The 25,673-nt window shown below is 44.7% G+C and overlaps 1 protein-coding gene across 1 annotated transcript; it reads right to left on the bottom strand.

Annotated features, from left to right (window-relative positions):
- Positions 1 to 433: 433 nt before the first annotated feature.
- Positions 434 to 24,324, bottom strand: MRPS18A (mitochondrial ribosomal protein S18A). The gene is made up of 6 exons (XM_075707779.1): positions 24,225 to 24,324; positions 24,029 to 24,060; positions 19,863 to 19,967; positions 12,748 to 12,871; positions 11,865 to 11,931; positions 434 to 1,168 (listed from the first exon to the last, which is right to left on the bottom strand). Exons 1-6 carry the CDS (start codon positions 24,322 to 24,324, stop codon positions 1,024 to 1,026), a joined length of 573 nt encoding a protein of 190 aa, XP_075563894.1. The 3' UTR covers positions 434 to 1,023.
- Positions 24,325 to 25,673: the final 1,349 nt, after the last annotated feature.

Genomic DNA, 25,673 nt, shown 5'->3' with positions numbered 1-25,673 from the left:
CCTTTGTTCCTGTCCATGCTGATAGGTATTAGCAGATGATTCTGCTGAAAGCAATACAAGGTTAAGTGGCATAGTAGTACATAAAAATCTGTGTTGATTTGTAGCCCCCAGATAAATATCAAAGAAATGGAACCAAAGCAATAATGACCCTGATAAATTTAATGAGCCTTTCATACCAGGCCCGTAAGTAGCGCTTCTCAAGTAGCAGTGGTCAGTAGGTGGAAGGTGCATACACGTACTGTACAGGAAGAGAAATGGTGCCACCTTTTAGTTAGAGGATCGAAAATTATGCACATCTATTAGCCCCAAACTATGCCAAGAAGCAGCCATATCACTAACACAAAAGACTTATGGCAAATGTATTTGCAAGGGGAAAAAAAAACCAGGCCAAGTCATCAAGGATGTCAACATTCTGTATTTGCCAGACCCAGGAGTGAAGCACAAGCCAGGAATCCTTAAGGGGACACATAAGACGCACACATGCCTGTCTGCCACTGCCACAGGTGTTCTGCTGCAAATTATGCATAGTACAAATTACAAAAAAAATTCATTTCAGTAATCATTAACAATTTCTATTACTGCCAATGAAACATAGTGCTGCAGGAGTCATTTCCTTCCATCAGTACCACAGGTACAAAAGCCCAAATGAGGCAAACCTGAGTTGAAACACACATTAATGGGGAATCATCATTCACTGCTGGAAAAAGAAGGAAACATCCTTTTCCAAACCCAGTCATGGACCATAATGAAACAAAAGCCTTCAGATCCTTTCTGGCTTTGAGGTAAAAGTCTGTGCCCCCTGCTTTCTCCAAATCATTCTGCACATTGAACTCTGCTTTGCTGAATCTTGTATTGTCCTAGAGGAGCAGATCACAGCTCATTCACTGGAGACAATACAGAGTACTAATGACAGTTTTGGAATAAGAAAATTGGAGATACTGACAAACTTGCAAAAAAAAGCAGAACCGTGGAAAACAGCTGTGTTTACTGACTATGCCAGTTCTAGTGGTTTATGCCACTAAACTAGTGATTTAAACAGAGAGGCTTGTGTGTATATTTGACATTATCCTTCAGCAAAGGGTGTCCAACTGGCATGGGTTTTTTGCACCACTTAGGGCCCCTCCTCCAGATGGGCTTTGCAGATCTGACAGACCAGCGGGTCAGGTACCTGTCAAAACAACACAAATGCATTTCAGTTTGAGACTGATCACTGAGAAAAGGTTCCAACTGAAGCAGGAGCAGGGACTGTAGCCTTTGCCTCCCCACTCTTTCTAAAAGCAACAACTGTGAGCAGAGCTCCCTCAATTCAGAAGGGACCATCAGAAAGGAATTTTTGTTTGTTGTGGGACTTCTAAGCTGCACCTCTGTACTGAACCTACTGGCACCTGCTTGAGTTCCAGTCTCACAAAAGAAATCAGGTATAGTCTCCAGGCTGCTGGCAAGTTGTCCACCTGTAGCTAAACTGGAGAGCCAAATTCCTTCATTGCAACTAAGTCCAAGACTGAATGCATCCAGCCTGTATGGGAGGTATTATTTCAACAGTTGGCCTCAATAAGGTAAATTAATTACAAAGGCTAAACTCTGTGAGAAATAAAAGTCTCTAAAAAGGGATTTGTTTACTTTCAGAGGATAATCAGTTATTTCTTCTGCATGGGATGGGTTTCTGGCCTAGTCTTGTATTTTCATATGTTCAAATTTGCTTTAGTATTCTCTGTTCAATACTACTGCAGCTCGCTGGTGCAGGAAGTCAGAACCTACAATATGAGAGGTACCAGAATGGATTATCATCACAATGACAAACCTCTGAGAAGAGCAATGTCTGGCAAAAATCCTCTGCTTTTCACCATTTGAAGTTTTAGATTTTGCTTTGCAAACAGGCGCGGGATTTCAGATCTAGAATCAGTTACTGGAAATCTTACCCTGTGGCTGGGTGGCCTGGAGTTTTGTTAGGCTTTAAATCTTTTGCTACCAGTAGAGAGGGGAATAGAAGTCCTTAGAGAAAGAGGAGTCTTTTCAGACAATGAAGATTCAAAGTAAAACCCTAGCATAATCTGCACAAACAATGCTCCAACAAATTAGAATTTGGAACAGACTGATAAACTTTGTCCAGCGATGTTTGCATGCCTCTGTTGAGTAATCCCATGGTCTTAATGTAACCTCAATCAGTCATCCTCTCCCCAAACAGCTTTGGTACCTTTTATTTGGATCGTGCAAATTTGAGATATTAAGAACTTTGGACAGAGACCATGTAATGCATTTGTCTGAAGGCATTTGGCGCATTTCTGAGAACTACAAAGAAAGCTTGCTATGCCAGGCAGCTACAGACTGTGTAACAGCAGCCCATTTTCCTAGCGCTTTTCTTCCTCAGCAGTCCCAAACAGCACAGATTGAAAAATGAATCACATTTGGAAGTTCCTGCCACTGAAATGAAGCCACTTCCAAAATGCTTTACTTTTGCTTTGAGGAGTTTATGATAGTTAAAACACCTAGAAGCAACAGCAGGAGTGATTTCAGAGATGGTGTAGAGCAAGACCCAGCCACTTACTCTCCTAAGCATGCATTAAATTAGTCCCTTTTGACCTTTAATGTTATGCTAGTGCATTAGTGGAATCCCTTACATAACAACATCAGGACAGGAAGTAGGAGAGACTCTCATGTCTCTAATTTCACATGCAAGGGGAGTTCAGAGAGTCCAAACGCAGGTCCCGAGTTTGGAATCTGGCAAAGAACAATGGCAAGGCAGCTCCTTTGGGAGAAGCTGTAGGGGTATTTGACAGGCACATGGGGCTAGGTCCCTCTTTTCACATTCCCCTTGTTGCAGGGGGAGGTCTGTAGCACAAGTTTTGATATTGCAAGACTTCACTTACAGCAAAGGCGGAAAAAAATCCCAAATAGTTTTAATGCATCAGTGTGCCAAGTGCCGTTCTGGTCACGTGTCCACATGCTTACAGGAAAGTGCTCCCGTGATAATAAATGATCTCACTGGGAGAGAAGTGAATGTGTGAATGTGAGATACACATCAATGTTGTGTGCAGGTTTAGACAGACAGTGGCTTTTTAAGAAATCCCTCCGTTTCTGTGTGGGGGCTGGAAGCGCACACCCCAATTCTGCATAGGAAGGAGGATTTAGTAATGGCCTGATTTTAAAGCTTTTGTTATTTCTCTTTTGAGCAGGTCTAATCCAGCCCTCTGGTCCAGGCTTTTGGCTTCCTTTGGGGACTGCAGGCTGGGGCTTTTCATTGTTAGCTGAAACAGACATTTGGACGCTTTCCCTTCCTGGAGCACATTTGCTCTTAGTGCTTTTAATACTTGCTTTGTCCCAAACTCAAACTTGTCCTATTTTGTTTGCTGCCTTTTTTTTTTTTTTTTTTTTTTTAACCTTGATTCAGCAGTGGCAAAAGCCTGATGCCTGGGAGCAGTCAGTCTACAAAGTTCCTTTTCCTCTTTGACTAACCCTGGTTCTCACTGTTTCACAGACAGATTTTTTTTTTTTCCTGCGAGTAAAAACAAACCACAAAACTCACATGTGACAGCTTCAAAGCCCAGCACAGGACTTTCCTGCAAACTCTGCTGTCCATGCAAGGTAGTGTACTCCCTTTTCTAGCCAAGTCACCCAACTGTCCATTGCATCCAACCACACGGTTTGTCTTGGGGAGTTTTTACAATAACCTACAAACACACAATGGCAGATGGTCTGAATTTTCTCAACCAGCTGAGGCTTGTCGGGACAGAGACTCCATGTGGATGCCAAATGCAGCTGGTCCACAGTCTCCTAACCAGTTATCTCAGTGTGCAGTGCTCTCACTCTGGACAAAGGGAACAGAACTGTCAATCTCAGCAACTGGCACCTCACCTTGGGGCTCTCCTTGCTCCCTTAAGTATGGTAGGATCCTGGTCAATAACCAGAATCCCTAGACTCCAGCTGCACAAATGAGTAGTTTGGATAAAGTGTGATGGGAATCCTGGTGGGATCTTCCTGATGGGAAAAGGCAAGATACAAACAGGATGGAAACAACTGTGGTTAGTCACCTGCAGTCACTGCAATCACCTACAATCCCTGTGGCACGTGGAAGTCTGTTTCCATGGATTTTATTCAGTGAGCAGGAGGGCCCCAAAGCCTTCCCACTCAGAGGCTGCCACTTAAGACCTAGGAGTAGGCACAGGGCTTCCACGTGCTGGGTAGGGGAAATGACCTACCCATGGGGCAACTGCAGTCCTGCATGTAGCCCAAGCAAAGGCCACGTTGGTGCAGTTCAAGGCTGAATTTCTGAACGCTCACCGAACTTTTTCAATCTGGCTTTTGTTTGGATTAAGAGCAGAAGGCAGAGGGCTACAGACTGCAGGAAGCACTTGATCAAAGTGCTGGCAAGACTGCCTCCTCCCTGCCACATCCCTTCCCATGACACCTCTTGGCTTTGCTCACCTGCAGCCACTCTAGCTCTTTGCTTTTCAATTCACATGCTATGCACAGCAGTTTCCATGCAGATGAGAGAAACCACATGCTGCTGGAGTGAAATGCTGATAGCAGTGACACCAGATTCTGCTCCCAGGTACAAGCTATGTCCACAGAGCCTGAGAACTTTGTAATTCACGAAGAGTTCATAAGGAACTTGCCTCTTTCCTAACACATAGCAACTTCTTCAGTTCAGGTGATGGAGGAGGGATTGACTTGGATATTATCCGTGCCAAGTTCTGTTCTTCTAGTAGGAAGCTGAAAATGGAGTGGCAGCTGAGAACTCAAAAATTAAGTAGTCCATAATCTACAGCACCTCTTGCTGACAGAGCCCAGACTCAGGGAACCTGTCACATCCCTTAGTCCTTTTAGAAAGGGAACAACTTCACAGCTTCAACCAATATTTTGGACCTGCCAGAAGAAAATGAGTGCTATATTCACATTAAGAGAGCATCTAGACGCTGGCCTGAACTCAGTGACTGTTCTGGATAGTGTTAGTCCACACTATCCATGTGACAACTTCCATGCTGGAGAGAAAACTGCTGAGCTATTCAGGTTTCCATTCCTGAAAGCAAGGATAGAAGTCTGACCTGCAGCTGTGCTTGACTGTTTCCCAAATGGTTCTGGTGTGTGGTAGCCTGCACACACATGAATCTGGAATATGAGAACAGTCTGTCACTCTGCACAGTGCTGGTGAAATCCCTGAGAACTTCCTCAGCTTCATGGGCTAGTGAAAATATTTTGTTTCTGCAGCACTTAACTGGAACATGCCAGGCTGGAGCACAAACGGATGCAGAAATAACAGCAGGAAGTTATGAAAGGGAGAATTCAGGCTGAGGATGAGGGAACAATCCTTGGCTGCAAGACAAATTTGCTTGTGGAATCATCCCATGGAAACAGTGAAAGCCCCAGACTGGGCCAAACATGAGAAAATGAACTGCAGGGAGTAATTCTGCATTGATGGGGGGTGAACTCCAGTGGTTTTCCATGTCCAAGTTCTGCAGGCAAATGATATGGAAGAGGGGGAGAGGACAGTAGACTCGAGTTTATGGATGATGTGGGTACTCCAATGGCCATATTTCTTCAAAAGCACCCATAGCTAGTAAAGTAGTTAAGTGATAACATTTATGAGATATTGCTGTCAAAACCAAATCAGGCAGAACACAAAAAGGCAAAGAACTAAAGTCCAAGAAATGAGAAATATCATGGTAAGTCTCACCTGGACAGTGTCCCAACTTGCAGGGGGTAGAAGAGAGAGCTGTGGAGCGCTCCCCATTTGAATTCTGACCACAAGGTGTTCTCACACACCTCCTACCACCTCCAGGACCACACAGCTTGGCTTAAACTAGCATTTCACTTTCACATTATACCTTCTTCTGCAGTTCTCAATCTCCTCCTCTATGTTACATTACATCTTGGGTGGGTGATCTCATACTGTGCTAGATACTCAGATGACCAAGAATAAGGTGGGATCTGTGGGCCGCTACTTCCCAAAGCATTCTGCTCTTCCTCTTGCATTCCAGTAGTAGAAACAGGATCAGGAGATGGGGGGGGGTAGGGGGAGGCCAGCTGCCAAGAGACCCAGTGCAAAGCAGGGAAATTCTTACCTCTCTGCAGAGAAATCTGAGGCATGTAGGAGGGAATGTCCAACGTTCATACAATGGAGACAATAAAACCACTTCAGAAAACAGAGCAGGCATTCTGCTCTTTGGAAAACATCATTGAGTAAGCACCAGAAGAGCACCTTCTGGAGGGGCAGAGCAGGCAGAGGGGTTCTGGATGATAAATCCACACTTCACATCACTAGATCAACTGCAGGGCAGTACCCCTGACCTTTGTTAAAACAAGACAGTTTGTTGATAGTTCCATACAGTGGCATGTTACGTTTTAATCTCAGCTAGGTGACAGCCAGTGCATGCCAAACACTTTGTATTTGAAGCAGGCTCACTTTAACACAGGGTGACTGTGACATAGGCCAAACATTCTGGCCACAAGTGCAGCCACAAGTGCAGCCAAGGAAAAGCTGAGGAACAGCTTTTCTGGTGCTCTCAAAAGTATACATTAACACAGCTCCTCAGCCCTTCTTCATGTACTTCCTTAGCACCTTTGCCCAGGAGCCACAGAGCTCTTCCTATGCAGCTGGCCTGTACATCATCTCAGGGGCAAAGAGCAGAGACAAAGCAGTTTTTCATCAGGCTGGTCTGTCCCTCTTTTGGCAGCAGATAAAGCTGCTCACAAAAATACTGACCCAACCTTGGAAGAAGCCTTGCCAAAGGGAGCATCAACCAGAACTTTAATGTAAAGAAATGAAAGGGATTGCTCATCCAAATGAAGTAATCCGCCAGACTTCTGCCAGGCTGTGCTTGCTGCTCTGAGTCTACAGAACATCCACAGAGTCTACATGCAGTAAGTGAATGCTCAGGTCTGTATTATGGTAGAGGCACAATGAATCTCCTTCAATCTCAGATGGTGTGAGTGGAATCAGTCCCTAAGGTTATCTTAGCCTTTCATCTTGGTTCTGTCACTCTAGCAGCTGATGATGTAGTCTAATGTCAAGAGCTCTACCATCAACAAAACACTCTTCAGCTCAGTGTAAGACTTTGTGTCCCCAGGTGGTAGGAATTCTCAGAGAAGTATGTGGGGTAAGATCTGGAGTAGACAGTGACTTCTCAGAAGACCCTCCTTTAAAAAAGTGAAAGATTTCTTGGTTCAGAGTGAAGAGTTAGACAACAGACTGCTTACAGGGGGGCAATGAGAGGAATTTTGGGGCAGAAGGGGTGAGTGCACAGAAGTACAGATAAGACTCAGAGAAATGCTGTCCTTCAGCAGGGCAAAACTTATTGTCACAGTCTTGAGACAGATTATACACCTCTATGGTGCTCTGCCTATTCTTTTCATCTTGCACCTTCCTATTTTAGAACAGTATAGCAGGAACTGCGTCTTCTGTATGCAGAAGCTTTCTTCCATGTGCAATGCAAGCTCCTGATAGCAAGAGAGTAAGTGCAGATGAGCAAGGGGGAGAGACAGCAGGAACAGAGGACGTCACTGGGAATGGACTAAATTCTCAGTATACTGGATACTGCTAGCCCACCTGTGAGAACTATCCGTCTAGGTTTGCAGCCCCAACACAAATTTGTCTCTGTTTGCTGGCTTGTTTCCGCATGACTACTTTCTTTTGACCAAGGAGGACCAGACTGCTGCAGAGCCAAGCAAGTGATGCCTCTTTCACCTGTGCACCTTTCATCAGTGCACAGAAATGGGCAAGCTGCTGTGCCAGGATCCCTGGTTCCTTCACAGATCAGCTTAAAGGTCCCTCAAGCAGCTGGTGGCAGTTCAACAGCTTCAGCATCTACAACATGGGCCCTCCAGCCTGCTCCTGAAGTGCAGCTGGTGAGGGTTATTTTGGAGGAGATGGGGTGCAGAAGAGCGTATTTCAACACCACACTCAGAGTAGACCCACTGGTGGAGCACAGAAAAAGCCATCACTGCAGGCAGAACTAGAGAGCACAAGGGCTGGTTAAACTGATGTTAAGGAATCATCTACCTGGGCTTCTGTAAAGTGTTCGACACAGTCCCCCACAACATCCTTCTCTCTAAATTGGAGAGATATGGGTTTGATGGGTGGACTGTTCAGTGGATAAGGAATTGGTTGGATGGTCACATCCAGAGGGTCGTGGTCAATGGCTCGATGTCCACATGGAGACCGGTGACAAGTGGAGTCCCTCAGGGGTCCGTACTGGGACCGGTGCTATTTAACATCTTCATCAATGACATAGACAGTGGGATCGAGTGCACCCTCAGCAAATTTCCAGATGACAACAAGCTGAGTGGTGCGGTTGACACACCAGGAGGACGAGATGTCATCCAGAGGGACCTGGACAAGCTGGAGAGGTGGGCCTGTGTGAACCTCATGAGGTTCAACAAAGCCAAGTGCAAGGTCCTGCACCTGGGACGGGGCAACCCCCCATATCAGTACAGGGTGGGGGATGAAGCAGCCCTGCGGAGAAGGACTTGGGGGTACTGGTGGATGAAAAGCTGGACATGAGCCGGCCATGTGCGTTTGCAGCCCAGAAAGCCAACCGAATCCTGGGCTGCATCAAAAGCAGTGTAGCCAGCAGGTCGAGGGAGGTGATTCTGCCTCTCTGCTCTGCTCTGGTGAGACCTCATCTGGAGCACTGCGTCCAGCTCTGGGGCCCTCAGCACAAGAAGGACATGGACCTGTTGGAGTGGGTCCAGAAGAGGGCCACCAAAATGATCCGAGGGCTGGAGCACCTCTCCTATGAGGACAGGCTGAGAGAGTTGGGGTTGTTCAGCCTGGAGAAGAGAAGGCTGCGAGGAGACCTTATTGCGGCCTTCCAGTACTTAAAGGGGGCCTACAGGAAGGATGGGGAGAATCTTTTTAGCAAGGCCTGTTGTGACAGAACAAGGAATAATGGATTTAAACTAAAGAAGAATAGATTTAGATTAGACATAAGAAATAAATTTTTTTCAATGAGGGTGGTCAAGCACTGGAACAGGTTGCCCAGAGAGGTAGTGGAGGCCTCATCCCTGGAAACATTCAAGGTCAGGTTGGACAGGGCTCTGAGCAAACTGATCTAATTAAAGCTGTCCCTGCTCACTGCAGGGGAGTTGGGCTAGATGACCTCTAAAGGTCCCTTCCAACCCAAAGCATTCTATGATTCTATGAATGCACATTACCTGTGTTCCTGCCTTGGAAGAGCTTTAACAAGGGGCCCAAGCGTATTACGGGGCACCTCAGTTTCTCCCCATTGGCATTCGCAGGACTACAGCAGCAGTGCAAAAAGGCACTGTTATCTCTCATTTAAGCAGAGAGATGAAGACAACTAGACCAGCCAAGTCATCTCAAGAAGAGCTGAAGCTCAAGGATTTGGAACACAAATCACTTAACTGTGCAATGCACTGCCTGCTATGATAGGCTCTCTGTACATCCTGTTCATCCCTTCACAGACTGACACTTGAAAACCCAGCAGACACAAACGCAGTGAAAGGACAGGCTAAGTTAGGTGCACAGCCCTGATACTACACCAGACAGGATTACAGGATGACCTGGTCATGTTCTCATGGCACCGAACAAGGCAGCTTGTTCCACTCAGAAGTCCCAGCCCAATTCTGCCCCTGTCCTCCCCTGCCAGCTCACTTGCATTTGGCAGCACCACTGGTTGAGTGCTTCCCAAATTACTATGGACTTACAGAAAGCTTTAGAAACAAGTACAACAGAGGCAAAGACAAGGTAAGCTTGGATGAAGCCAGAGCTCTTACCAAAATAAGTACTGGTTGAATGTCTTCAGACATGGGTACCCTTCAGTCCTCCCTTCAGGCTAGAGGAAGGAAGCAATTTATATCTCCTGCCTTATGCGGTGCCCGCTACTGTTCCAGAGAGCAATATGGGAAGAACAGGTGGGGGTACTCACAGTCAAAACCCTCACAGAACCACAATGGCCAAGATTTTACAAGGCTCCAACAAGCAGAGCTTTCCCCTTCCAGCAGGCTGAGAAGACAATATTGTGAGGGACCAAAGGAACACTCCTGAAGTACCCCTGCAGTTTATCCTGGCTCTGGGACTCACTTGTTTAGTTCCAGACCCACCACCAAAACTTTCAATCCGATTTCTTGATCCCATTCTGTTGTCTCCACCCAGACACCACACCCTTGCCTATTTCAATGCTATTTCATCGCCTCAGCAACAGCTCTGCTCTCTTTTTCTAAACTCTGCTTCCACCCTGCTTGCTACGTTCCCTTGCTGGGAGGAGAAAAACAAGGGTGGTGTAGGGAGGGACTAGCAATGTGATAGGGAGGGCTTGGATACCGATGTCCAATTTAAATCTCTTAATTTTAGAGGTGTACCATAACTACTTGCATGTAGAACATATCCGAAGGTATCCGTTCTTTGTTCTCGCTAAAAGTCTATGGAACAACTTATAAGAGTCGAGGCATTAGATCTGGAGTCCTGGTGTGATTTCAGCAAGATACAGGATTTACCACTTCCTGTAGCAACCTGCTATGCAGGATTGCTATGTGAATGCTAACTAGGTAATGTGCTCCACCTCACAGCTGCTAGATAGACACAGCTACTGAAGAATCCCAAAGACTTGTAAGACACAGGGAAGCAGAAGTTTTCAGAGTTGAAGTATGTGATGGCTACAGGGCTGCATCAAATGTTAAGTCCTGTAATTTGATCCTTACTGATACCCAGTGTGCAGCCTGCCAGTATCCACAGGACATTTCCAAGAGCTTGTCCCAAATCTCCACTGCAGAGAGCCAGACCTGAAATGCAGGAGTCTCCAGCTGCCCCCAGTCCCGCAGCCTAAGCTCTCCCAGCAACAGCCCCATGGCCTCTGGTAACCCCACAGCTTGCTAATGCGAGGTTCATAAACTGCTCTGACATCCCCATGGAAACAGAGTGTGAGGTCATAAACAGGGGATTAGCACCTCCAAGCACCCAGCACAGTGCAGGAGGCGGCTGCAGGCTTTCCCTTTGCCCACCAAAGGCCAGGGGCCATTCAGGCCAGGGAGGGGGAAGAGAGCCTGCTGCACAGGAAGGGCAGGCGGAGGGCAAATCACTGACTAGGGAAAATGGGGATGGGGCAGAGGGGAACAGGCTTGTGACAGGCCCTTGCTGGCTGCTCAGCCCCCCACCCACTGCTAGTACCCCTCCTGGGCACCCTCCTGCTGTTGGGAGCCAGGCACAAAAAGGCTAAGAGAGAGGGGACTGCTCAGCCTGGAGAAAAGAAGACTCAGGGGGAGTCTTACTGATGTTTATAAATACCTGAAGGGAGGGAGCAAAGAATATGGAGCCAGGTTCTTCCCAGTGGTGCCCAGTAACAGGACAAGAGGCAATGGGCACAAATTGAAACGCAAGGAATTCTGTCTGAACATAAGAAAACACTGTCTCACTGTGAGGGTGGTTCTCTGGAGCAAGCTGCCCAGAGAAATCGTGGAAGGTCCATCCTTGGAGATATTCAAAACCTGACTGGACATAGTCCTGGGTAACCTGCTCTAGGTGACCCTGCTTGAGCAGGGGGCTTGGACTAATGATCTCCAGAGGCCCCTTCCAACCTCAACTACTCTGTGATGCTGTGACCCTGTCTCTGGCATCCTCCTGTGACTGCCCTACTGAGTGTTAGTGATGAGGAGGTGAGTGCAGCTGAGGAAGGGAAGGCAGACTCTAACATGTGGCAGTTTCAATCCTGTGTGGATAAATAGTTTGAATGAGAGGTGGTTTGTCCTTAGAAGACTGACAAGAGAATATCATGACAGACCTTCCTTCTCTGAAATGCTATGAGTACTCTTTATGAACCCTGTTGCCTGAGGCATGTTTTACCCAGGAAATCCTTTTCCTCTTCCAATCTATTCCTGAAAAGAAAGAGATGTGGAAAGACAAGACTGTTCACCTGTTGAGCTTGGGTTTCTTGGGAATATGCCCTTCAGGAAGTGGAGGCCTGTGGTTTGGCAACAAACCTGAAACAGGAAAAGAAAGGCGTGAGAATATTTTACAGTGCCTCCTTGCCTCTATAGCATCCAGAAGTTACATTACACCTCATAAGCCAGGCAACCCAGATCCCTACTGGGACAGCACTGCAAAAACTCAAGTACTGTAGAAAGGTTATTTTATCTTTAGTCATTGCTGAACCTGCACCCCAGCCAAAGAGAAGCTAGGAGGTTCTGCTGGGTATAGAGAGGAAATAAACAGCAAAGACAGAGCCACTTGGGCTCATTGAAGAGGCTTTTTGAGAGGACTTAGAGCACTGGTGTCCAATCAGATTCCATCTCCAGGATGAAAATTACTATTAAAATTCTCAGTCCATTTAACTTGGATAGACTTGGGTACCAGGCATAAAGATCAGCACAATACTCCAACTGTGTCAACCTGGGTCCAGCTCGCAGGGTAAAGCAAAAAAGCCTTCATATGGCAGATGGTAGACAGGTGCCTGTTATTAACGGCGTAGCTCAAGCTTACATTAAATCAAGTGATTTCAGAAGCTGGTATTTAGTCATTAGTTACTAGAGACTGAGCCACTTCCTGGATCTTTCTGCAACAGTAGACTCATCTACAGGGATAAATGTCTGCTGCCAAGGCAGGAACCAAGACACATAGAAAGTGGAACAAGTAGTCTCTGGTCCATCATCCTGTCCCAGCACCTGGACCATAACGAGTTTGCTGGGTGACTGGACAATGACATCTCACTGAGCTATACTAATTGGTCAGGAGACCCCTTTCAAGGGGTTCTATGGGTACCCCACAGTAAGGGGTTGTCTCAGGAGTCAGCTAGGTACCTGCACGGTGAGCCATCTGCACACAGACAGCAATCTTCTTGTGCTCCTCCAAACAGAGGCCTGTGATCCTTCGTGGCAGCATCCCTCCATCAGAACGGATAAACTGACTCAGCAGCAGGACATCCTGAGAGAGCAAGAGAAGGGCAAACCCATCAGTCCTACAGATATTTTAACTGCTGTGGTTCTTAGGTGTTGTGCTGACCCTTGTGCTGTGTACAGAACTCAAAACAAAGCAAAACAAAACAATGATTCCTTCCTACACATTTTGGCTGCAGCCTGACAACAAGTGGCTTTTGCTTGCTGTCACTCTGCCTTGCCAGCTTAGCTCAGTCAGGTCACTCAGATGGTCTGAGTCTTCCCCTGACTTCACCAGTGTAAACACATGATGTCAGCTGCAATTCCTGCTACTTCACTGTCACTTGCTCCAAGATTCTAGCTAAGATAATGTATCCTAGGTACTCAGGCACAGTTACACAAGACCTACAGATGGACAGTGTTTACGCAACTTGAAATGCCATCACAGCTGCTATCCTAAAGGTCACAGATATGTTAGATCACCTCTAGCCCCCTCCTTTGTTCCCTCAGAGCAGGACTGTTCTCTGCTATCTACTCCTCAAACTTTTATGCAGTTTCCCATGGTGGAACTTCCCACATGTCTCTCTGGAGGGGTGGAGCGCCGGGAAATGGTCCAAGATCTTGCATGAAGAGGCTTCTTGTAAGAAAAGAACGTGTGCTGATGAGAAAGACCTAATAGGATAAATTGCTGCCTTCAGTCCTTCTACTGTGCGTGTTATGAGGTGGGGCTGTTACAACCATGCTGGATGGAAGGAGCACTCGGAGCATGCTGAGGGCTTGTCTGTGATTAAAGAATAATTTAGATTACACTGCTGTTGACCTTTCCAATTAAGAGCTCTAGAAATGTAAAGCACTCTTAATAAAAACAAATTTTTAAACACAGCAGCAACAGCTGTTGCATGAGTGTTCCATTAACTGTACACAGTACAAGAGCTGTATTTAGATACATGGTCCCCATTTCCACACAGAGCACCACTGCAAGTGTACCCCTCAGGCCAATATAGACAGGTCTCCTTGATAGGCTGATCTTGGCATAAGTTGGCCCAAAGGGCCTCTGGAGACTCTGTGCTTGTTTCTTCCCCAGCTGTTGATAGACTTGTTGCTGGTTGAGAGTTTACTTCTCCACCGCTGCTGTAAAGATGTTGTTCATAGTTGAGGTAGCTGGACCATGCAGAGGCTGCCTGCAGGCTAGAAGGGACCTGCCAGCGAGCACCCCAACAAAATGAGAATTCAAACCAGGTACGTCAGCAATTTACACCCACCCTGTCTAGGGCAACAGGTGAGAACAAAGAGTGCTTGCTGCTTTGCACGTTGGGTGACCCTGACTCTGCCTGTTCACAGATTCACAGACCTGCTCCCATCCCCCTATCTTTGCTCTTTTACAAAGAGCGCCCCGCTCCCTGGAGCATTCCTAGCTTCATTTACTGCCCTTGCAAAAGCAAACAATCAGAAGTGGATATAAAATGAATATTCATAAAACCTAGCTATCTAGGCATTATACATCCACCCCCACTGCACAAGACCAGCTCAGCTCTGAAGGGGGCTGCTGGAATTCAGTATGGCTTTCTGGTAATGACCAATTCTGACAGATGCTGTCATACAAGTGTTGCAGACAAAATTTAGAGGTTTTTGGTTTGTTTTGGGTTTTCGTAGTTTGTTTTTGTCCTTCCCCCTCCCCACCTTCAATCCCAACCTCGCTAATATCATCATGACACACAATTTCCCTCTTCCCTTATCTGGCTTCCTTTTTACCTCCATCTGTCTACAATGAATGTGTTCAGACTGATTTTCAGATCCAGCTCCTTTGCAAACATGGCAGGTTAGGCAACTTCTCACTGGTAGAAAATGACTTATCAACCCCCATACAGAGTGACATTGTATCCGAAGAACACAAAAAGCACAGCTGAGCAACTAGCAGCAAGCTCCTGAGAGGCCATCTATGGTTAGAACAGAAGCAAAGTGTCCTCAGCCCAGCTAACACATGGCCTTGCCAATGAGAACAGTAACCAGGGGACCAGTTGGTGCCAGCTGCGTTGGCGGAAACTGGACGGAAGCCAGCCAAACAGTCCAAGGGCACTGACTTTTGGCCACTCCTGAAATGCACTGGATTGGATTCAGGAAACCAGAGCAAGACTCCACCCCACTTTTTACCTCTTCTTTAGCCATCCAGTTCTCCAAATCACCAACAGCTCAATTTGCCATTTAGCACAAACATAACACTTCCCTAAGTGAAAAAGGGCTATTCAGCTCCAAGTGCCTAGAATGATAAAAACTTTCTAGACTTTTCTACTAGCCTGCTGCATTAACCTGTGTGGAAGAGGAAAAAGCAAGCTGATGGCAAGTTTGAGGCTGTTCCAGTCTTTGCAGCCGTGAAAGCCTAAGTAGGGCCACAGGTTCTTGTGAAGGCTGTGTGTGGTCCAAGTGATTTCTCATATTACCACCACGCCTCATGGAGTCACAGGCTTGTTGTCAAGTGCTTCCATGCAAAGCGGGGAAGTGGGAAGCAAAGGGTGATTGTCTTTCTTTTTCTCCCTGTGGAAAAAAAAAAAATCAGGAAAATCCATCCTCTGTTACTATCTCTGACCAACAGTGTCACCAAGTGACCAACACCCTTGTGTGGCAGTCATTTCTTAACTGAAATCGTGTATGTCCGAGCTGCTGCAGCTCCAAATTACACTCAGGCCATTTGGCTTCAAATGCTGCACACTCAACAGAAGGTTTGTCCATTTCTGAAGATCCCCATAGTTAACAGGCCAGGAGCCTCTCCCAGAGTACTTGCACAGATGGATCTTACCACAGGGAGAAAGCAGACAGGTACAGCCAACTTTATGGGGCAGCTGTGGAGGGAAGCGAACAAGCATGTGGAGCGGTCAAAGAAAAAAACATGTCTGGCAAGTTCTCATGGTGCCGTCATGTTCCATGAAATTCACATTTTGTGCTAGTGCACAGCCAAGCCTGTAACCACGGATTTGCTTTAATCACTGGACAGCTCCCACGAGGCTGGACCCAGACTCCCACCCCTGTAATATGCAGCATTTGATGAAAACAACTGGGATTGAATTAATCTAGGGCTAATACGCAAAGCTTGCAGTTTGGTTTCCCCTAATTGCTGCCAAAGCAAGATGACATATTTACTGCCTACTCAGACTAACGATGTTTGAAATGGATAAGGGGGAAAATGGAAAACAAGTTTAGCCTTCACCTCTAAAAGGGCTGGATAAGCTTGCTAAACGAAACCCTAAGTACAGCACATTCTTGTGAATGGATGGCAACCAAAATGCAGAGGCATCTCTGCATTTTAATATCTGCAGACACTTTGAAAAGCAGGATGCTTGACTAGTTACATGCGATTCATTAAAACTTTCATTTACTGCAAGAAGAGTTCTGTCTGTGTAGTCAGATTACTATTGGGCTGTATCAGGCAAGTCTGCCAGTCATTATTTCCAGTTATACAAGAGTCTAGTTTTTCCTTTCTCCCTTACTTCTGGGAGCTGTACACCACTCTCCAGGCATTTCGTAACAGGATTGCAGGTTTCAATCCAGTTGCATCCTGACAGTGACCAAAATAATTTTTTATCTCCAATGGATATGAAAAAAAATCAACTGAGGTCTCAGTTTCAATGGACAGACACACGCAGACCACAAACTGTGGGAATTTATACCTTAGGCTCTGTTATTCTGAGCCTCAGCAGAGACTAAGGACTGAACTGGCAAAGACAACTACAGCCCTCCACACCACAGCTGAGGCAGGTTGGAATCATGACCTACTAGTGCTCACAATGCTTGTTCAGTTGATTAATAACTTTGGAGACATTGGTTCCCCAGTTCTCTGACAGCCAAAGTAACTCATTATGCCACTACTTTAGACTGTGCTAGTTGCACATGACAAAAGGAAAGTCCTATGAGGTCATATTACTCAGCTCCCTCAGGGGCTAATTCAACACTTCCCTTTTCATAGTGCCTCATTCAGTCCAATTACAAGCATCCCAAGCAAAAAAGCTCACACTCTCCCTTCTGTGCAACTGACTGATCTCAGCTTATCAATCTCAAAGGAACCACTGTGATCCATCTATTCTGATCTCTTATCAAGCACAGATTACAGGTTATGCTGTATGAACTAGGCTATATCTTTAACAAAAATAGCTGTTCTCAATTTACAGACTTTTAGGACAATTAACCACCAATGAGTAAATTGCGCCACTATTTAATTACTCAGCTAAATGCCTGCACTTTATTATTTAAGCATTTCGAGATTCTGCTACTCATCACTGCTGCAGCAAAGAAAAACAGCAGAGAACGCTTTGTGCGGCAAAGGGAGATTTCATTCACCGTAACATTTAAAAGCCTGAAAATCCATGACTGGTACAAAGCATTCAAACATATAAGGGACTTATTCAAGCATAAGAGGTGGTCTACTCCAGAACTGCAATTTCTCCTAGTTTCTCATCAGCCCCACAGAGGAATGCTTCTAAATACCAAGGTAAGAACCTTCTACAATTCTGAAATACCAGTTCACGCTGCCCTCTTTAGCTTTTTGTCCAGGTTCTCCTCTGCTCTACAGCAGGAGTACTGGATATATATACATGCCAGATGCATATGCATTCAAAAACTACATGACAGCAAGGATGGACATGTTTCTAGTTTGTCTCTTGGGACCACAATTTCTTGGGAATGATCTCAGCAATGATTCTCAAGACTCTGGCTACAGGATCTCTCCTCACATTTGGTTTTCTCTTGCCTCCATACCAAACAGTAGAAATCAGCATTTAAGAATCAAACTGAACTGAAGTGTGGAAGAAAACTTGTAATCTTAGTTCACTCTACAAACATGCCTATGACTCACACTTTACATTGTCTGTTGGGACCAACAGCCTACTTCTAATCCTGGAACTCAGGCTCTACAGCATCACATTGTCCAAAACTGCTTCTTTGGTTCTTGATAGCACTGTTATCTCCATGTGCAACAGTCTTCGACCACAGACAACAGTAGAAAGTGAGTCTACATATTAATTTCCAAGATTTAATCCACTCCCATGGCTCATTTCATCCCTGAGCATCGGTTTATGGTTTCTCTGGAGCTGTTAATGCATGACTCACAGAATGCTTTCTAGAAATCCGTAGACCTACCCAGTTTAGTGATGCTGTTGACTCCTCACATTTAAAAGTCACATAAAACTATATTAACCTTAAGAAGACATTTTCCAGTATAAGTGATTGGTCTATTTTGATCACAATTCAGCAACCATGAAGAAAGAAAGAGTTGCAAGAAATCGCTGCATTCAAACTTGGGCAGCACAAAACAAACATGATCTGTTTTTGTAGTACTTTCCACACATTAATAGTATTTGCCAGTTCTCCTAATTTATTATCATTCGCAAACTCATTGTATTTTTAGCTTTCCCAGATTGCTGGGAAACCAGACCAGAGAACACTAAATACTTCCCTCCCCCAACTTATTTCACTGTTTAATATTGCATCCAGCCTGAGTCAGAATCACTGACAACACTCAGATCCTAGACAACTAATTTCTGCAACACAGGCTTTGAAAGATACTAAACTCTGGTATTTCATTTACATCTCACATCTGTTTCACCTGCCTGGCTTAACTGCAAGTATTTTGTCTGGCACTATTTCTGTACTCATGTTCTTCATAATTCATGAGTCATAATTAGTCCTATCCAACAGGTTGGTTGTTTTTACTCCTAGTTGATACCATTTTACTTGGAATTTGCAATGTTTGATTTACCAAGTGGTAATCATCAGCATCATTCTCCTTCCTCTCTCAACTACTTAGTATTTCACTTGCTATTTTCCAACCATTTGGTGATTTCTTAGGATTTTTTTCACCCTTTAAAAAAATCCTGCATGTGAAGTAATATATTTGTTAGCTAATTCCCTTAAGAACTGGGGTCTACATGCAATCCAGGCCTGCTGGTCTGTACCTAATTCAGTGCTTAAGTTATTTCTGTACTTGTTTTTTCCTGTTGTTTTACATTTACACGATTGCCATTACTACCTAGATATTAAAACATAATTTTTCTTTTGTGTGTGTGTGCTAGGATTGCATGCGAGCAGCTTAGTCATTCTGCAGCCAACGTGGCTTTCAGTCCCCTTCTCCCCTCATTAATGGACTTTCTTTGTCACAAAGATTTCTTTTCCTCCAGATCCATTTGTATCTCACCCTAATGCTATTGACATTAACTTATCCCGAGTTTTCTGTTGCCTTATCTTAGTAACAGCATGTTCCTGTCTGGTTTTCTTCTTTTCTAACTCCAGTACTGGCTTTTTAGCTTGCAAGGGGGCACTTAGTCCTTTTGTAAACTCTGTGTTTGAACTTTTGTAAAGTTACATTCTGCATTTTCCATCTCACGCTTCTTATCCTAAAGTGTTCTTGACTGTTGTGCTTCTGTTTTAAAACATTACAGGACTTCCCTCCCATCTTCCACATTTAGCGTTATTAATCCTCTCATTAGCTAATAAACTTCTCATTAGCATTTCCAGCAAAAAGATTGAATCAAACCTATCTTTTGTGTTGCAAGGGATGTAAACATGTATGCTCGCCTTCATACCCATCAAAAGTTTTAAAAGTTATATAGACCAGTTATTACCTCAGTGGACAATGATCCAATGAGAAATTTTAGTGCTTGAAGATATATAATTGATCTAGTCAAGTCTTTTGGCCTCTCTGGAGTTAGAACAGGCCTGAATCAGTTGACTGTTTGATTCTCCTGGAAGTGCAATGCTGAAAGGCAGTTGGGCACAAAAGAGATATATGGCCTTAGATCAGATGGCCACATGTATAATTCAAAACCTCCTATTTGATATGAGCTCATCCTTCTTTTTCCCCAGGAACACCATCAGCCAAGGCAAACAATTACTATGTAGGAAGCTCTTGCTACACCCAAGACAAGCAGAGATAGAGTTAACTATCTTTACTACACTCAGCAAAAGATGAGAAGGGCAGGTTGTGCGGCATGCAGATCTGAGAGCAATATTTATCTAGCTATGAGGATAGGGGAACTCTCCTTCGTTAAACTTACCACATAATTGTACTTATGCTTCAGGTTCCAGCGACAGATGGGACACTGGCCAGAGGGGTTTGGAGGAGTTGGTGTTTCAGCATCCTCTATAATTCTCCCTTCAATCTAGAAGACAATTCAAAGGATATAATGATCAGGCATAGTTTAGACCTCTGCCTGCACCTGTGACTTGACAAATACTTTTCCTCAAGTCTACAACATGTTGACCAGTATTGCAGAGATGTAAGGGGAACAGTATCTGCATTATTCAACCCGCTTATATATAGATACCAAGCACTTTGGATATACGCAGACTATGGGAAAAAGAACAAATCCAAGGAGCACAGAGAACCATGTGGTAAAATCTTGTATATGTTTTACTAAATGTAAACTAGTTCAAAGTCAGTGTGAAGTTCTCATATTCGCCTGAATTCCATTTATTGCAGTACTCCTTTGAACCTTTAGGCCTTGAAATTGTAGTGGCCCTTTAGCCAAAAGCTTTAAAACACGTTTTTTCTTGGAATACGACAATGTCACAGAACAGCAGATGCACATTGTGGACCAAAACATGCAGGGACTTGGTAGATTATCAGTCACCAACAGGGAAAATGCTGAGAAAAAAAAATATTAGTCATTTGTCAGACTGTTAGGAGATGTCTGTGGTTTGTGGTTTTCTCCCCCCCCCCCCCCCCCATGCCAATGTTTTATCCAGTTTAATTCCCTGAACAATTCCTTTAAGAGATCATTTTATAATCTCTTCTATAACACTACAAAGTGGTGACATCGAACACTCAAAGTTTTCTCAAAAGTAACATGCGAAGAGATGTAGAAGGTGTGTGTGGGAAGAACTTGAGAAATTTGTTTTCTAAATGTAGATATGTTAGGAATATGAAGTCTATCTACATGTGCACTTGTCTTTTTTTGAGGACTTACGAATAGAAGCAAGAGCTATCTCAAACTGCAGCTGAATGGACAAAAAAGACAATAAAACAAAGCCATTTTTTCTCCAAAATATTTTCGAAGTTTCCTCTGGTCAAATTAAGATTAAAAACCAGCTTTTGAACACCAAGTGACAGTCTCAAATAGCGCAAGCACCAGAGAGTTTAAAAAGAAGCCCTGGGTGGAATGCAATGCTACTTTTAAGAAAAAAGCTGACTGATTTAGGCTGAACTGTCAAGTTCTGTGCCTGAAAACCTGGGAAGAGAAAAGCATGACATTTTCTGCAAGTGTGCACGGGACACTGGCACCCAGCTGAACTGTCAGAACTATTTTATACTAGGGATTTGTGTCTGTCTTGTCTAGTGACGGCAAAATGGAAACAGGCAAGTTATTTGTAGTTCAAGCATGCATGTCAGTACCTCAAAAAGAGAGAATTTTGTCAAATTTTGACTAAGATTCCTCCAACCACAAGTAGAACAGCCAGTTTTACAAAAACAAAAATGTTAACTATGAATATAAAATATAGGCCAGTATCTAATTTTCTGTTCATTGGTAAAGCTGTTCTCTCAGAAGCCGGTGTACCTGGTCTTGATTCTTGCCAGTCTGGCTTCAGACTGTACTTTGACTGTTATTCCACCTTGGAAATTAACAGAGAATTGTCAATATCAGTTTTTCTCAAGATAAATTTCAGTGTACGGTTTTTGGCAATTATTCCCCAACTACTGAGGATTTCATATTGTTAACCCACTCAGTTATTATTCTTCAGCTAGAGAATTAAGAGGAAATATAGGGGTTCTACACTCTTAGTATGATGATGAAATCCAGATTTCTCCGGGATTAATTCATCTTGTTCATGTCAAACACTTCCTTCAATATTGATAAAAGCAAGAACACATAGAAAGATGAGCATGGAAAGACAGATTCAGAAAAGACTGACATCGCATTGGCAGGATAAATGGAGTGACCAGGATATGCTGAAAAATGCACCAGCCCTTTAGTTGGTCAGTTTACACCATTTGCTACATATTTTTCTCATCTAGGGGCACTGACAGATCCTAGATTGATGCTAGGATATTATACAGTAGAAATATCCAGATCTCCCTTATGCTTCTACAATGGGCCAGGAAGAATTATTTTTCTAAAGGGCTCTGCTACTGCAATGCATACCTTTTTTACTTCAAGCCTCAGCTAATGTATTGGGACTTTGCAAATACAATTTACAACCCCTTTGAAACTGACCGAGTGCAAGGTACAGCAATCCACTGTGTGTTGTGTTGGTGTGCACACTCCCCCCTTGTTTTGGTTAAAACAATTTCAGAGCATGCTTGCAACCTCTTCTCTTTGGGTCTCTGGGCAAAGATTAGTCTGGTACTTGAGGAGAAGAAAAAGAGACTTTCCATCACACCTACTGTCACACCTCAAATTTAAAACTTTTATTGACAGTCTTAGACATCTTGCTAACTGCCTGTCGTGGTTTAACCCCAGCCAGCAACTAAGCACCATGCAGCTGCTCACTCACTCCCCCTGCCCCGGTGGGATGGCGGAGAGAATTGAAAGAGTGAGAAAACTCCTGGGTTGAGATAAGAACAGTTTAATAATTGAAATAAAATAAAGTAAAATAGTAGTAGTAACAATAATATACAAAGTAAGTGATGCACAATGCAATTGCTCACCACCCACAGACCAATACCCAGACAGTTGCCAAGCAGCAATCGGCCAACTCCCCGCAGCTTATATACCGAGCATGATATCATATGGTATGGAATACCCCTTTGGACAGTTTGGATGGACTATCCTGGCTGTGCCCCCTCCCAGTTTCTTGTGCACCTGGCAGAGCATGGGAAGCTGAAAAGTCCTTGACTAGCATAAGCAGTACTTAGCAACAACTAAAACATCAGTGTGTTGTCAGCATTATTCTCGTACTAAATCCAGAATACAGCACTATGCAGCTACTAGGAAGAAAATTAACTCTATCCCAGCAGAAACCAGGACACCGCCATATTCTATCTGATATTATATATCTAGAATATAACCAACCAGCTCCATTCATGTTTCAGACATGACAATGACCACTAATACAAATACGACAAGAAGGGAACTCAGACTTTCAAAGGCGTGAACAACCAGGATTTGTCTGTCTCCTTAACAAGCAAAAAAGTCTGTCCTCTCCTTATTATTTATGTATATATAGATTAGCATTTAGTGTACTGTCTTCTAGCTATTCCCAAATAATTCCTGCTCCACTCTCTTCACTGTATTTACACATTTCGCAATATCTGCACTACCTGTCTCCAGCCAAGGCATAGATTGCTACTGACATATGTAATGTGAACAGAATAATGCAACCTCCTTCCCCCACCCCAGTAATTTCAGTGCTTCTTCTAAAAAAATGACAGTTCTCTTGGTAAAGTGCAACAGATCAGATGGTGTTAGTTAAGTAAAATTCTAATTCTACTGCTTTGGTCTTTTCCTTCCTGCCTTAAACCATAGCTGAGAAAGTGTTCTTCTTTATCAGTGTTTCAGAACTTCTGTTTTATTTTCAGGAGCAGTTTTCCTTTAGCATTTAAGGTCTTCCTTTGATGATACCATTTCACTGAAAATTTTTTCTTACCAAATGCATTATAAGATGCAAGCTTAGTATCACCTGCAGTCACTATGGCACACACAGTGATTAACAAACAGAACACAGATCAAAGGCAAGTGATGTGCATGACATGCAGCTGGCAGAGAGCCCTCCTGCGATGCCACATCACGTGGCCGGCCCAGCGTGAAGTGACAAAGCCACTAGGCAAACCTCCTTCATGCCTGCCCACACTCAAGACGACACCAAGTATCACTACTTTAAGAAACAAACCCACCTGAAGAACTGCCTCTTGCGTTTTGGGTCCTGAATGCCTCTGGTCAGAGCTTCCAACTTTACCTTACCAGGGGTGCAGCAAGGGGTTTGGCGCTCATGGGTGGCTCTGACTGGAGGCACCCGTCACCAGCAACAGGGTGACGATCCTGACCTTCAGCAGCCAAACCCTCCATCTGGCTTACCCACACTTGCAACGCACTCCTGCCTTAGTTTTGCCTTCGCACCCTGGGATATCTTTCACGCAGAAAAGCGACCCTTTTGCCTTTTTTTTTTTTTTTTTCTTTTCTTTGTGGGGGGAGGCGGGGAGCGGACACACACATACGGGACGCTAAAGGAAGGAGAAGCGACGGCGGCAAGGTAGCTACTGAGGAAAAGGGGCGCAGGGACTTACTGTGGTCGTGTTGCCTTCAGTCACCTCCACGACTACAAAAAAAAGAAAAAAAAAAAAAGAGATGGGAGGACAAAATGAGACTCATTCAGCCTAGAAGAAACAGTATTTTCGGGGGGAGAGGCTGAAATACAGTGAACGCAACCGCTTCTCCCGATCGCGGTGAGCTAACGGGGAGCGGGGGAGCCCCCGCACTCACCCTCCCGGAGGGCTCGGACCGGCGGCGAGGCCCAACCGTTCCCGAAGAGGCCGGTGAACAACCGCCTCAGCCCCCCGCGCAGCAGGCTGGGCGCCGCCATCTTGCCGTCGCCAGCGCTGTCGTCACTCCCGCTTCCGCCGGCGGGAAGGCGGGCTCTGCCGGCGCCATTTTGATGCGCGTCTTTCCCCGCCCCTGTCCTCTGAGGGGAAGAAGGGGGCGGGAGGCTGTTCTTCCGCTGCCCAGCATGTTCCCCCTGGGATGGTTTTCTTTAATTTTTCGTTTGTTTGTCTGTTTAAGTTTTGTTTTGGGGTTTGGCGTTTGGGTACTTTTTGAGCTTGTATCAGCTCGGGGTGGAGGTGAATCTAGAGGTAGTGCTGGCTTTGTGTTATGGAGGCCTGAGCTACACTCCTGCCACAGCTCCTGAATCTCTGCTGGCTCTCCAGTGAGAGGAAGAGCAGGGGGTAGTTTAGCTTAAAAAAATCCAGGAAGCAAAACTAACGGAGTGAGATAAAATCCCTTGGAAGGCGTGTGGATTGGTAGACGTTCATGCTGTTCTATTCCAGCAGTTGGTCAACAGTGCTCATGCAAGGTGTTCTCTATGCTCTTCTGAGTTTCTGGCTAAAATGTAAAATATAAATTGTGACATAAAGGTAAAATTTAATAAAAAATTTGATCTTCCTGTCTCGGGAGGTCCTCTACCTCCTTCCTCTTGGGTTTTACACTTTCTTCTTGTTATAGTCCAGTCTGCAAATCTCCATGGCAGATCTAAGCACTCAACTCTGGGACTTTCCAAAGAAGTGAGAATGAAGGCAGGGCTTCTGTCCAGACTCTTGTGCTCTATGCTAAACAATGAAAACAGGGCCATCCCAGCTATTCAGAGAACAAATTGAATCCCAGTTATTCAGAGAACAAATTGAGTAAGAATATTTCCAGAAGAGACCTCTTCCTCTCTTGCAGCATTATGCTATATAATGATCTCTAGAAGCAGGGTGATCTTTAGCTTGTCCAAAAGCTTAAACATAAGAGCCAAACAAAATAGGTACTGCCATCCAGTCTAGGGATAACTTCCTTATGAGGAGAAGGAGCATTGCTAGGCACAGTGGCGTAGTGATGTCACATTTTTATGAGGTTTTTGTTTTCTTTTTTTCTTTATATAGATAATTTTTTCCTAGTGGGAGGAGTTTTTCTACAACAACCTGACAGGAGAGTTTATTCAATGGCTTAAATTAAATGTAATTTCTTCTGCTGGCTTTCTTGCCTCTTGTGATGGGGAAAACCTAAAGGGGTGACTCTCTTCAAGGGATAGAAATCAACAGTTGGTAAGCACAGTGCTGGCTCACCATGGTAAAGATATGTAGACAGAGGGTTAGGGGCTGTTCAAGAGTTTCCCCAAGCCGTGGGACTTTTGATGAAGATACTTAAGCAGCACTATGGTTTTTGGTCAGACAG

The sequence above is a fragment of the Pelecanus crispus genome, chromosome 3 (genome assembly GCF_030463565.1).
Source record: "Pelecanus crispus isolate bPelCri1 chromosome 3, bPelCri1.pri, whole genome shotgun sequence".
Lineage (NCBI taxonomy): Eukaryota > Metazoa > Chordata > Aves > Pelecaniformes > Pelecanidae > Pelecanus > Pelecanus crispus.
This window is presented reverse-complemented; position numbering and strand designations above follow the sequence as displayed.